The 15373-nt window shown below is 34.4% G+C and overlaps 1 protein-coding gene across 2 annotated transcripts in view; it reads left to right on the top strand.

Moving 5' to 3' along the window:
- The window catches only part of RALGAPA1 (Ral GTPase activating protein catalytic subunit alpha 1), a 278485-nt gene that overhangs the window by 184207 nt on the left and 78905 nt on the right, over positions 1–15373 (top strand). For both annotated transcript variants that reach the window (XM_047075616.1, XM_047075615.1), the window contains exons 33-34: positions 1015–1879; positions 4453–4524. In XM_047075616.1, the coding sequence (XP_046931572.1) occupies positions 1015–1879; positions 4453–4524 (937 nt within the window). The remainder of the gene's footprint in view (positions 1–1014; positions 1880–4452; positions 4525–15373) is intronic.

Below are 15373 nucleotides of genomic sequence, written 5' to 3'. Positions count from 1 at the left end.
CTGTTTTCTGTCTTCCTTCTCCTCCCACTCTTCCTCCTCCTTCAGGTCCTGCCATTTCATGTCCTTGACTGCTGTATTCTTTGTTTTCTTTTTTTACTCCTTGCTATGGATATGCTCCTTATCTATTTGCTTTCCCTAATGTGCGTAAGGAAGGGGAAAAAACGCTTCTGACATCCAACTAACTGGGACCACAATGACCCAAAAGAATATCTTACAAAAATACAATACATAAGCAGGCCCATAAAATATGATTTCCCTGAAAGTTTTCATGGTATATACTGGTTACGTTGATTCACTGTTTAAATTGATCCTGACTCCTAAAGTTTAGTAAAAGATTATTTTCTCTGAAACTTTTACATCATTGATAAAAACCATAATTAAATGCCATGTTAAGGCATGCAGTTTCTCTGAATCTACTCATGAGATAAGAAATTTATCAGTTGGATTTCATTGGCTTTTTAATCTGTGTACTGAGTGATTTTAAGTGATTTATAAGACTTGTGATCCTTCTTTGCAAGTATGATTTACAGGGGTGCCTGGATGGCTCAGTAGGTTAACCGTCCAGTTCTTGATTTCGGCTCAGCTCATGATCTCACAGTTCGTGAGTTTGAGCCTGGCATTGGGCTTTGCACTGATAGCACGGAGCTTGCTTGGGATTCTTCTTGCCCTCTCTCTGCCCCTCCTCTGCTCACGCGCTCTCTCTCTAAAGAAATAAATAAAGCTTTAAAAAAAAGAAAGTGTGATTTCTTTATAAAGGCTTAAGTTTAAATTGTGAATCCATAAGCAAAACTTTGAAAAGGGCTTTTTAAAAAAATTAACAAAACTTCAAGAGTTTTCTTCTTTGCCATCATTCTTATAAAACAGAATCTTAATTGAAAATATTTACTCTAATATTTGAATATGATTTTGATAATGTGATGAAATCTCCATTTGTTTTCTAAAAATTTCATTGTTACATGACTTCCTACCTAGGAAGCAGCAGTATCCCCACTCACTTATATTTCTTATTTCTAGTGAAAACTCAGATGCAACAAGGATTAATCTCTATAGCCGCCCGCACTGTTATTACACATCTGGTAAATCACTTGGGCCATTATCCAATGAGTGGTGGTCCTGCTATGTTAACAAGTCAGGTGTGTGAAAATCATGACAATCATTACAGTGAAAGTACTGAACTTTCTCCTGAACTCTTTGAGAGTCCAAATATCCAGTTCTTTGTGTTGAACAATACAACCTTAGTGTCCTGTATCCAGATCAGATCAGAAGAGAGTATACCTGGAGGAGGTTTATCAGCTGGCCTTGCATCAGCCAATTCAAATGTCAGAATCATAGTACGTGATCTCTCCGGAAAATATTCCTGGGATTCTGCCATCCTGTATGGACCACCTCCTGTGAGTGGCTTGTCAGAACCTACATCTCTCATACTTTCATCATCTCGTCAAGAGAAGGCCGAAGAGCCTCCTACATCTAATGAATGCTTAGAAGATATAACAGTAAATGATGGGGTTTCCCTCCAGTTTAAAAGAGGATTTAGAGAAACTGTACCAACTTGGGATACCATAAGAGATGAAGAAGATGTTCTTGATGAGCTTTTGCAATATTTAGGTATAACTAGTCCTGAATGCTTACAGAGAACTGGAATTTCACTTAATATTCCTGCCCCACAACCTGTGTGCATTTCTGAAAAACAGGAAAATGATGTTATTAATGCTATCCTTAAGCAGCATACAGAGGAAAAAGAATTTGTTGAGAAACACTTCAATGACTTAAACATGAAAGCTGTGGAGCAAGATGAACCAACACCTCAAAAGCCTCAGTCAGCATTTTATTATTGCAGATTGCTTCTTAGCATATTGGGAATGAACTCCTGGGACAAAAGGTAAGAATAAAAGAATTTTTTTAACATTAATCTTATTCATCTTTTGATCAAGCATTTTAGTCTCTGTTCTTTTCCTCACTAAATTTTATCTGCCAATTAGTTGTTTGGCCACTGGACAGATTTCAGATCAGGATTCAAGGGAATAAAAATAAAACTCAATAAATTAACTATTAACATTTTCATAATGAGTAGTAGAACTATGACTTAGAAATTATAAAAAATAAAAATTAAAAAAAAAGAAATTATAGCTCATATAATTGAAAGAAATCTTATTTTTCCAACCTTCTTGTAAACTGATAGTAAAAACTATTTTTTCTTACAACGCTTCTGACACCAAACGTGGGTTTTCCACACCAGGCAGTTCCAGCACTAACTGGAGTCAGCACAAACAGATTAAGGGCTCAGACCCACAAGTTCTGCCTCCCATTTCAGACAAAAGTTGCAAGTCCATACTTAAGACCAACTAGCTACAAATCAGATAACCACCTATAATGATAATTCACTCTAATGACTCATTAAACATTTACTTCTATTTAGCGGTTTATTATAAAGGTTAGTTAAAGGTACAGATGAACATAGAGATGAAGAGGCATGTAGGGTGAAGTCTGAAAGGATCCCAAGTTGCAGGAGCTTCTGTTCCTGTGGAGTTGGGGTCTGCCACCCTTCCAGCACATTGAATTGAGTTGACTAACCGGGAAGCTCTTTGAACCTCATAGTGTAGGGATTGTTATGGAGACCTCTTCATATAGGTATGATTAATTATTACCATTCTCCCTTCCCCATAGGGAGGCTGAAAGTTCCAAGCTTCTTTTTATTTTTATTTTTTTAAGCTTATTTATTTATTTTGAGAGAGACAGAGTGCTAGCAGGGGAAGGGCAGAGAGAGGGAGAGAGAGAATCCCAAGCAGGCTTTGTACCAGCAGCACAGAGCCCGATGCGGGGCTCGAACTCACAAATCGTGAGATACGACCTGAGCCAAAACCAGGAGTCGGATGCTTAACCGACTGAGCCGCCTCTGAAGTTCCAAGCTCCTAATCATGGTTTGTGCTTTCTGATGTCCAAGCCCTATCCTGAAGTTTTCTAGGAGCCCACCAAGCATCACCTCATCAGAACAAAGATGTTTCTGTTACCAAGGAATTGCAAGGGATTTAGGCACTCTATGTAAGATGTTCCTGTCACCTTCGTCACTCAGGAAATTACGAGAGTTTTAGGAGCTCTGTGTCAGGAACTGGGAGCAGAGCCGAAATACATATTTCTTTTTATGTCACATCAGCCTAACAGGTTTTTTAGAGTGACAGCAGTATGATCTTTTCTTGTTTGTATCAGAGAAATTAACTCAAGATTTAGCATCAAATCAAGAAAAGAATCTTTATTTCATTTTTTAAAATTTTGTTTTCTTACATATATTGTAAAAAACCATGTTAAAAACTTGGAATAAACACAAAGTATTCATGTAACAGTTAAATGAAAAGGCATTAGATTTAAATCAGAAGAACCAGGTTAGGTCATTTAATCTTTAAGCTTCAGACTATAAGTTGAGGAAATAACTCTCATCTCACATAAATATGAGAATTAAATTAGATAATGTACATAAAATGCCAAGATTGTACACTAGTGTAAAGCATTACTGTACATTTGATTTTTAAAATTTCTGATACTAAAAGCTGTAGGGAAGTGGAAGAAGCAGCATTGTTTAATGTATTGTTTTTGTTCAATTTGCAGTAAGAGGGGAGCTCAAGTATCACTGGATGAATAAATCTTAAGAGTAATTTAAATGCAGGTGAAGCATTGAAATGGAGTTCTACTTGATTGACCAGTGTTTATAATCTTACTTAATTTAAATCCTTCCGTTTATTAGAAGGGAGTATCCTCTACCTTATGGGAAAGGCATTTTGTCAGGAACACAATTTGTCTGATGGTATGTCCAAACGTAGGTAATTGCCACTCACAGGAGTGCACTCTATTCTCTTTTACTATAGGATGGTCCATATTCTGTCTCTTAAAAAAATTAAAGGTGGGAAGCTATATTTTGCCACAGCAAACATTGATTTGATGAATATAATTTGTACATATTTAGCACCTATAGAACCTATTTGGTGAAATTTCTACATTGCTTCATAGTGTAAAAAATACCCATAAGGTAAAACAAGAAAGCAAAGCAAATTCCATCTGGATTACTTGGTAATCCATATGCTTACTTGGTAATGATTTAGATTTTGTGAGTATTTTATTTCTCATTAGGAACAGCTTTCTTACATATTTTTAGGGAACTCTTAAGGAACCTACAAATATTTTTGTCCATTTTTCTGGATATGAGCTTTATAAGCTTCTGCAAGGAAAAATTGAAGTGACCAATAGATAATGATCCACTAACAGAAATCTGTGAAGGCCTAAGTAGAAATAATGACCTATATTCTTTACATTTCTTTTAGGGTCTGTTCTCCTTTGTGTTAGAAGTATGAAAAGGCAAGAAAAGTGTTTAAGAGTTGCATGAGTAGAGTGGAAAGTATTTCCGGGACTGTCATGTTGTTCACTGCAAAGGTGATGAAAATGTTTATAAATCTCTCTGTTTAGGAGGAGCTTTCATCTCCTGAAGAAAAATGAGAAACTACTGAGAGAACTTAGGAACTTGGATTCCAGACAGTGGTAAGTTGTTGGAGAACCTTCAAATTTATAACTAGCAACTGTCAGCTATTTCTCTTTATGTGTGAATAATACTGTATTGTTGATTTCTAACTTTCTGAGAAGAACTACATTTCATTTATTTATACCTTTCAGTAATAAGCTTTTTGAAGAAAGTTCAGGGCTATGTTAAAGTATTTGGTATCTCGGAATTGTTTACCCTTTTTTATGCATTTCAGAATTCTTTTGATTGCAGAAATCTAATTGAAACTATAAAATGTCCTTTGGTTTTCCTGTATGTAGATATTCCAAGTATACCCTTTTTGATTAGTCTCAGAGGTCTCAAGTGAAATGACTGGTGAATACAAGCTAGTACATACTAAAAATATTAATGGAACAAAGATGGATGTAGGTTATTATATTGCTGTAAATCTGATTTCTGATTAAGCTCTTGGATAATGTACCCATTTACATGTAGGTTTTGATATGTAAAACTCTTATATCATTATTTTAATGGTATCTAGGTTCTTGATGCATATGGGATGTATATGGACAAGATTTCTGGGAAACCAGTGCTAGAAATTGCAGAATATCACTTAACTGGAATTCCTATAAGGTTGACATGTATATGTGCTACTTTCTTTTCTAGACTCAAAAAATAAAATTTATGGGTAAGTGCTTTGGGGCAGTATAACTAGAAACACATTAATAAAGCGATGCTTTGAATGTTACCATTACTCAGAATGCCTGTATTTCTGAGATCTCAAATCCACAACCTACTTAACATCCATTTCTCACTCTCTCACATCTTTGTCAGCTGCTGTTTTGTACTTTCATGTTTCCAGTTTTTTGCTTTTTCTGTTTCCACGGTCAGTCTGCCACCAACCTCTGATTTCACTTGCCCTGTCCAGCTAATTCGCACATTGTCAACTATAAAAATATCATTTCTGGCATTTTCAAAACTACTCTTCCATTTAAATTTATATATGTAGGTATGTAGATAATCAATATATATATTAATTCCAATCAGTTCTCCAATTGGAATCATTCTTAACATCTACTTTCTCTACTCCTAGGCAGAGGTATATTACTAGAGAAAATGATCAAACCATTGTGATATAGGAGTTAGTGTAGATTCATGCTCCTTAACTTCATCAATACCTTCTCTACTGTTCGGCAAATTTCTTATCCCTTGTTTACTTCTTACCTTGTTTCTCAGAGTAATTATTATAAACCGCTTCTTTGTTTTTTAAGCCCTTCCTTATAGTCAAATGACATCATCTCTATTCTAACCTCATTAAGGATTCAATTCAAATGTTTGACCTCTTATATAAAAGTCTGGTAGAACAATAGTTCCTAACCTTTCTTCTTCCTCCACACATTCACATTTTAACACACATTAGTCACATCTCATAAATTAAATTCAGTGATTCTGACGATTAAGGAACTAATTTGAATCAAGCCAACCGCATGCCATCATTATTCTATAGGAATGCATAGTAAAGATAATTCATTCCTTTCCCATATCAAACAACTCTGACTTATAACTTCCTCTCTTTAAAATTCCTTTTTTTTTTTTAAATCTGTTTATTTTTGACAGAGAGACAGAATCTGAAGCAGGCTCCAGGCTCTTGAGTTGTCAGCAGAGTCTGAGGCGGGGCTCCAACCCGCCAACCCTGAGATCATGACCTGAGCCAAAGTCGGACACTTAACCGACTGAGCCACCCAGGCGCCCCTTGCTTTAAAATTTCTGTATTGAGCCATCTTTTCTTGCTCACCTTCAGTTTCAGAAAAGCCTTTTTCCCCCATCTGTACTTCTACTTACTACCTTTTCTGACTGCTCTAGGATCTTCAAAAAGTTATCCCATCTTTATCTTGTATTTCTACTTACCCTTTACCATCAGCACACCTGTTACTTTCCTTTAAACAAAACTTCTCAGTTACCATCCTTTGAAGCTACAGTCTATCTTTTTTATGCCTTTTACTACCAAATTTTATGAGAAAATAGAATCTTTACTCAGTTCTTTGGTTTTTGTTGTTCTTAGCTTTTCTTAGAATAATCTTTTAAGGGGCGCCTAGGTGGCGCAGTCGGTTAAGCGTCCGACTTCAGCCAGGTCACGATCTCGCGGTCCGGGAGTTCGAGCCCCGCGTCAGGCTCTGGGCTGATGGCTCGGAGCCTGGAGCCTGTTTCCGATTCTGTGTCTCCCTCTCTCTCTGCCCCTCCCCCGTTCATGCTCTGTCTCTCTCTGTCCCAAAAATAAATAAACGTTGAAAAAAAAAAAATTAAAAAAAAAAAAAGAATAATCTTTTAAAAATAATGTTTCATTTCTCTGGTTATTATAGAAAATATACAATAGAAAAATAAACAATCTACCAGTAAAGCCTTGGATTGCAAGTAACTTGTTCTTTGAGTGTTCCACAAGATGAGCAAACATTTCTAATCAATTTTAACTTGATAAATGAGCCAGTGGTTCTTGAAATTGGCTTTAATATACGAGTGCTTTGGATTGCAAGCATGTTTCCAGAACAAATTATGATCACAAACCAAGGTTTTACTGTATTTATAACACTATTCTTAACATTTGTTTATGTAATTTTTCTCTTTTTTGATAGACATACATTTGATTTGTTTGTTTTAAAAAACTGGAATCACAGTAATATATATGTACATAGTAAGTTATCTTTTAAAAAGGACTTTATCATAGGGGTGCCTGGGTGGCTCAGTCCATTAAGCATCCAGTTCTTGATTTCGGTGCAGGTCATGATCTCACAGTCATGAGATCAAGCCCTGCGTCAGGCTCCTTGCTGAGCATGGAGCCTGCTTGGGATTCTTGCCCTCTGCCCCTACCCCCAGCCTCTCAAAATAAATAAACATTTTTTAAAAGGAACTTTATCATATTGTGAGCATTTTCCTCAGCCATTTTGATATTTTTCAAAAATAATTTTTTATGGTGCCAAGTTCTGTGATTATTGGACATTTAAGTTGTTTTTAGTATCATGCCCTAGGATAGATTTCTAGAAATAGAATTATTACATCAAAGCATAAGAACTTACTTCAGGTCATATATATTGCAAAACCACCTTTCACTAAGTACTAATTTCTACTCCTACCAACACTGTATAAGAATACTTATAGAAATTCTACTTGGCCAACACAAGGTGTTAATCACATTTCTAAATCTTTCCTAGCTTGAGAGGCAGGTCATGGTATCTCTTTAATTTATAGTTCTTTATTAGTAACAAAGTTAATATTTTTCATGTATTTGTAACAAATTTTACTCCTTTCCAATTCCTTCTTAGTGTCCTTTTTCTATTTAAAGTGGAATTTTTCTAACCTGTAAGAGCTCTCTTACATATATGGTTATATAAGGATTAACTTTCGTACTTATTGTGGGAGTTTTCCCAATTAGTTGTTTGGCTATCAGTTTTCAACAATTTCACATTGTTTAACATACAGTTTTTTCATTTGTATGTAATTATGTCTCTCAGTCTTTTTTCTTTGGATTTTTTTCAATTGTTTAATCATACTTCAAGAATTAATTCTGTCTTGAAATCAGTTAAACATTCTATTATATTTCCTTCTAGATCCATAGTTACTTGTTGGAGTGGTAATTATTTTACATTTAATTCTTTATTTCTTCTGGAATACGTTTTAGTTTATGCAGTAAGAAATGAATATTGGAGAATAGTCTTTCTCTGTAATTTGTTGGTAATATATACCTTTCCCATTGATTTAATGTTTCCTTTATCAAATAGTAAGCTGTGTATTTCAAAACTATCTGTTCATTTCTTTTGATTTTTCTATGAATTTTGTGCAGATGTTAGTGTTTTGCTTATTGTAGCTTTATATTTTAATATCTGATAGGCCCAGTCTTCTTCCTCACCCTCCTCATACATATTCTTCTTTTCTTAGATATTTTTACCTGTTTATTCTTCTAGATACATGTTAGAATTAGGCTGTTGTTTTCCAGAAAAAAATCCCATTGATATTTTGCTTTGATATGCAATAAACTTTCATATAGAAAGAATAAGCACATTTGTTATCATTCTTCCCATTAGTAATCATGGCATGTTTTTCATTTATTCTGGGGCCCAGATATTACTTTTAGGGTTATTTTATTGCTGTGATGCTATTCTAAAATTTTTTTTAACATTTGTTTATTTTTGAGAGACAGAGAGAGATAGAGCACAAGCAGGGCAGGAGCAGAGAGAGAGGGAGATACAGAATCTGAAGCAGGCTCCAGGCTCTGAGCTGTCAGCACAGAACCCAATGTGGGGCTCGAACTCACAGACAGCGAGATCATGACCTGAGCTGAAGTCAGCCACTTAACCAACTGAGCCACCCAGGCGCCCCTGCTGTGATACTATTCTAAATAGAATTTATTTCCCATTATATTTTGCTATCCAGATACTTTAGTGAATTCTCTTATTTATTTTAAACATTTTATAGTTATCTCAGTCTTAGGATCTGTCTAGGTATATAATTATCTACAAATAATCTCTTTTCTAAGAGTTATGCCTGTTTTTGTTTATATCATGTTTTATTACATTGACTAGAACTTGCACTACAGTGTTCAGTAGTTATTGTAAGAGAGAGTGGACATCCTGTTAAAGGAATCTTTTTCAGCATCTATTCAAATTTTGATATAGTTTTGCTTTCTTAACTAATTGATGTACTTTAAAACCACTACATTGATAATACTAAGTAATTCTTGCATTCTTGGGATAAACCCTACTGGGTCATTTGACTTCCTGTTGTGTTAAATATACTAGATTTTCATTTTGAATTAGTGTATAGTCCATTTCTAAGCATATTCTATATTTAAATTTTTATCTGTTCTTATTATGTGTTTAGAATTAAGGCTATAGCCAGGTTCATGAAATGAATATTATCTGTTGTTTGAAAATTTAGAACAATTAGTAAAATTTCTAATTCTTCCCATTTGTCTGTTATTAGTCTCTGGGTTTTCTTTTAGCTCTTGGGTCATTTTCAATTTATTTTATCTTTTTGGTTTTTTACAAAACTCTTTTTCATTGAGACTTTCAAAACGCATACTAGCAGGTAATAGTATCATAATTCTGTCCTCTTCCTTTTCTCCTTTTATTTTTGTTGGACTTTTTTTTTTCTCTTTTTAAAAAATTAATTAATTTATGTATTCCCATATTATCCCTTCAAAGTTTTTCAACCTGGCTTTATTGAGATAGAATTGACATACAACATTTTGGTAGTTTATGGTTTAAACATAATGATTTATAAATATACATATTGCAAAACGATTACCACAATAAGGTTAGTTAACACATCTATTTTAGTTACATGTTACAATTATTTTTTGTAATGAATACTTTAAAAAACCCTCTCTCTTAGCAACCTTTAAATATATAGTACGGTACTGTTAACTATAGTTAGCATGCTGTACATTACTTCCCCCAAATTCATCTTACAACTGGAAGTTTATGCCCTTTGACCACCTTCACCAATTTTGCCCCTTACCCCCTCCCCACCCCTGGAACCAATCTGTTCTCTGTTTCTATGAGTTCAGTATTTCAGATTCCACATATAAGAGAGAACATACGGGGCGCCTGGGTGGCGCAGTCGGTTAAGCGTCCGACTTCAGCCAGGTCACGATCTCACGGTCCGTGAGTTCGAGCCCCGCGTCAGGCTCTGGGCTGATGGCTCGGAGCCTGGAGCCTGTTTCTGATTCTGTGTCTCCCTCTCTCTCTGCCCCTCCCCCGTTCATGCTGTGTCTCTCTCTGTCCCAAAAATAAATAAACGTTGAAAAAAAAAAAAATTTAAAAAAAAAAAAAAAAGAGAGAACATACAATATTTGTCTTTCTTTGACTTATTTCACTTAGCATAATGCACTCAAGGTTCATCTAAATTGTCACAAATGACAGGCTTTCCTTCTTTTTTTTATGGCTGAATTCCATTATTTAGTTGGCTCTTGAACAACACGGGTCAGGGGCACCAACTCTCCCCACTCCTGTCCCTGTGCAGTTGAATGTCTGTATACAGCTTTGACTCCCCCAAAACTTAACTACTAATAGCCTGCTGTTGACCAGAAGCTTTACTGATAGCATAAACAGTCAACTGACATATGTGTTATATGTTGTATGTGTTATATTTGTACTCTTTAAACTATAGGAAAAATGTTAACTGAGAAAATCATAAGGAAGAGAAAATATATCTATAGCACTGTATTTATTGAAAAATTTTTGTTTATAAGTGGACCCACACAGTTCAAACCCCTGTTGTTCATGGGTCAACTGTACATATATACCACATTTTCTTAATCCATTCATCTGTTGATGGACAGGTTGTTTTTCACACATTGGCTATTATAAATAATGCTGCAGTGAACATGGGGATGCAGATATCTCTTCAAGAGAGTAATTTTGTTTCCTTTGTATATATACCCAGAAGTGGGATTGCTGGATTATGGAGTAGTTCTGTTTTTAATTTTTTGAAGAACCTCCACACTGTTTTCCATAATGGCTGCATCAATTTACATTCCCACCAACAGTGTACAATGGTTGTCTCTTTTGTACATCTTTGCCGGTACTTGTTATCTCTTGTCTTTTTGATGATAGCTATTCTAACAGTTGTGAGGTGGTATCTCCCTGTGGTTTTGAATTGCAGTTCCCCAATAATTAGTGATGCTGGACACCTTTTCATGTACCTGTTGGCTATTTGAATATCCCCTTTGAAAAATATCTCTTTGAGTCCTTGGCCATTTTTCTTAGGTCCTCTTTTCTTTTTTTGCCCACTTTAATTGCATTACTTGTTTTATTACTGTTGAATTGTATGAGTTACTAATATTTTGAATACTAACCCATTATCAGATACATATATATAATTCGCAAATATTTTCTTCCATTTCGTAGGTTCGCTTCCCATTTTGTTTATCATCTGTTCTGCTATGCAGAAGCTGTTTAGTTTGACATAGTCCCACTTGTTTGTGTTGGTTTTGGTTTGAAGTTTTGGTTTTGTTGCTTGTGCTTTCATATCTAAAAAAAATCACTGCCAAGAGCAATGTCAAAGAGCTTACCTTCTATTTTTCTTCTAGGAGTTTTATGTTAAGTCTTTGATCCATTTCATGTTAGTTTTTGTGAGTGGTATAAGGTAGGAGTCCAGTTTCATTCTTTTGCATGTGAATATCTGTTTTTCTCCATACCATTTATTGAAGAGACTATCTTTTCTCCATTGAGTATTTTTGGATCCCTTGTCAAATATTAGTTGACTATTTATGCATCGGTTTATCTCTGGGTTGTCAGTTCTGTTCCATTGATCTTTGTTTTTATTACAATACAATTTGATGACTATAGTGTTGTAATATAATTTGTAATCAGTAAGTGTGATGCCTCTAGCTTTGTTATTCTTTCTCAGAATTGCTTTGACTATCTTGGGTCTTTTGTGATTCCATATGAATTTTAGTATAGGTTTCTGTTTCTGTGAAAAATGCCATTGGGTTGATAAGGATTACAGTGAATCAGTAGATTACTTTGGATCAAATGAACATTTTAATACTAATCCATGAACCACAGGTTATCTTTCTCTTTATTTGTTTCTTCAGTATCTTTCATCAATAAAGTTTACATTATGAAAATCTTTTATCTTGGTTAAATTTTTTCCTAAGTAAATTTTTTGGATGCTATTATAAATGAGATTTTCTTTATTTCTTTGGCAGATAATTCAATGTTAGTATATAGAAAAATGACCAATTTTTGTATCCTACATTTTTATTGAATTTGTTTACTAGTTCTAACAGTTTTTTTATGGAGTCTTCTGGATTTTCTTATAAGGTCATGTCATCTACAAAAGGAGATAATTGTATTACTTTCTTTCCAATTCAGATGCTTTCTATTTCTTTTTCTTGCTTGATTGCTCTGGCGAGGACTTCCAGTACTATATTGAGTAAGAGTGATGAGAGTGGGCACCCTGATCTGTTCCTGTTCTTAGGAAAAAATCTTTCAGTTTTTCTCTGTATGATGTTAGCTGTGAGCTTGTCAGATAAGGCCTTAATTATGTTAAGGTGCATTCCTACTCTGTCCAGTTTGTTGAGAGTGTTTGTCATGAATGGATATTGAATTTTGTCAAATTCTTTAGCTGCATCTATGGAGATGATTGTGTGAATTTTATCCTTTATTCTGTTAATGTGATGTATTCCATCTATTGATTTGCATGTGTTGAACCATCCTGGCATCCAAAGGATGAATCTTACTTTATCATGTTGTTTGATCCTTTAATGTACTGTTGAATTCTGTTTGCTAGTATTTTGTTGAGAATTTTTGCATCTGAACTCATGAGATGTTGGCCTGTAATATTCTTTTCTTATAGTATTCTTAACAAGCTTGGGTATCAAGGTAATGCTCTCCTGATAAAATGAATTTGGAAGTATTCCCTCCTTTTCACTTTTGTGGAAGAGTTTGAGAAGGATTGGTATTACTTCTTTAATTGTTGAGTAGAATTCACAGTGAAACCATCTGGTACAGGGCTTTTCTTTGTTGGAAGGTTTTTGATTACTGCTTCCATCTGCTTACATGTTTAGACTTTCTGTTCTTTGATAATTAAGTCTTGGTAGGTTGTACATTTCTAGGAACTTACCATTTCTTTTAGGTTGTCCAATCGTTTGGCATATAGTTGTTTATCATAATCTCTTACAATCATTTGCATTTCTGCGGTATCAGTTGTAATATCTCCTCTTTGTTTATAACATTCATTCAGGTCCTCTTTTTTGTGGTTTATTTAGCTAAAGGTTTTCCAATCTTGTTCATATTTTCAAAGAACCAGCTCTTGGTTTTGATCATTTTTTCTGTTTTCCTATTCTTTATTTCATTTATTTCTGCTCTAGTTTTTATTGTTTCCTTTCTTCTGTTAACTTTGGGCTTAGTTTATTCTTCTTTTTCTAGTTCCTTTAGGTGTAAAGTTAGGTTATTTATTTGAGATCTTTTTTTTTTTTTTTTTTTTTTAGAGAGAGAGAGCACAAACAGGGGAGGGGGCAGAGGGGGAGAAAGAGAGAATCTTAAGCAGGCTCTGTGCTCAGCGCAGAACCCAGCGTGGAGCTCAGAGCTCAATCCCATGACCCCGGGATCATGACCTGCACCAAAATCAAGAGTCAGACGCTCAACTGACTGAGCCACCCAGGCGCCTCTCTTTTTTCTTGTTGTATGTATATATCACTATAAACTCCCCTCTTGAAACTACTTTTGCTGCATTCTATAAATTATGGTTTGTTGTATTTCCTTTTTTGTTTGTCTCAAGATATTTTTAATTTCCCTGTTGATTTCTTTTTTGACCCATTGGTTGTTTAGGAATGTGTCATTTAGTTTCCATGTATTTGTGAATTTTTCAGCTTTCCTCATGTTTATTGATTTCTAGTTTAATTCCTTTGTGTTTGGAAAAGATACATGATATAAGATTTCTGTCTTCTTGAATTTGTTGAGATTTGTGTTCCAGCACATGATCTGTCCTAGATCATGTTGGCCTGTAATTTTCCATGTGCACTTGAGAAGAATGAATGTGCACTTGAGAAGAATATATATTCTGCTACTGTTGGACAGAATGTTCTATATATATCTGTTAAGTCTGTTTGGTCTGTAGTACTGTTCAAATGTACTTTCTTGCTTGATTTCCTGTCTGGATGATTTGTTCATTGTTGAGAGTGGGGTGTTAAAGTCCCCAGCTGTTACTGTATTGCTGTTTATTTTGCCTTTACTGTTACTATTTGCTTTATATAGTTAGGTGCATCAGTGTTGGATGCATACATATTTATAATTGTTTTGTCTTGACGGATTGACCCATTTATGGTAGTGACTTTCTTTTTTTTTTTTTACCGTTTTTAACACACAGTCTACAAATACAGCAACCTTTGCTTCTTTTTATTGTTTTACCATTTGCTTAAGATATTGTTTTCCATCCCTTCATTTTCATACTCTGTGTGGTGTTGTCTGTAAAGCTAAAATGAGTCTCTTGTAAGCAGCATATCATTTGGAACTCACTTTTTTTTTTCTGATCTATTCAGCCATTCTGTCTTTTGATTGACAAATTTAATTCATTAAAATTTAAAGTAATTATTGAGAGGTAAAAACTTACTAATGCCATTTTTTCATTGTTTTCTGTTTTGTAGATAGTTTTTTGCTTTCTCTATTGGTGTCTTCATTTGTGATCTAAAGACTTTTTAGAGTAGTATGTTTGAGTCCTTTATCATAATTTTTTGTGTATCTACTACAGGATTTTCCTTTGTGGTTACCATGAGGCTTATATAAAATATGTGATATTTATAATGTCTTATTTGAAGCTGATTAGAACTTGATAGGTAGCATACTGAAACTTTAGATTTTTACTTCTTCCTTGCATCTTAGGTTATGATGTTACTACAGTTTATATATTTTTTATATTGTGTATCCAATAACAAATTATTATGTTTATGATTTTTAAACATTTTCTAACTTTTAAACTAGAGTTGTAATTAATTATGTACCATGATTACAGTGGGCTTTCTTGTCTTGATACAAATAATCTACTTAATCTTTCCAAAGAAACAGTTTCTCATTTATTATATTCTATTATGTTCTTTTTTTTTTTTTTTAGAAGGGAGAGCCCTTTTTTTTTTTAATTTATTTATTTATTTTGAGAGAGAGCAAATGGGGGCCAAGAGAGAGGGAGAGAGAGAATCTCAACCAGGCTCGGCACTGTCAGCAGGATGGAGAGACCCATGTGGGGCTCCAACTCACAAACCATGAGATCATGACCTCAGCTAAAATCAAGAGTTGGACACTTACCTGACTGAGCCCACCAGGCACCCCTATGTTCTATTTTTTAACTCATTAATTTTTGTTTATTATTTCTTAATTTATAAGTTTTATATTGTTC

This window comes from Lynx rufus, unplaced genomic scaffold (genome assembly GCF_022079265.1).
Source record: "Lynx rufus isolate CCGP_SWC_20201006 ecotype Redwood Valley unplaced genomic scaffold, mLynRuf1.p SCAF_13, whole genome shotgun sequence".
NCBI lineage: Eukaryota > Metazoa > Chordata > Mammalia > Carnivora > Felidae > Lynx > Lynx rufus.
This window is presented reverse-complemented; position numbering and strand designations above follow the sequence as displayed.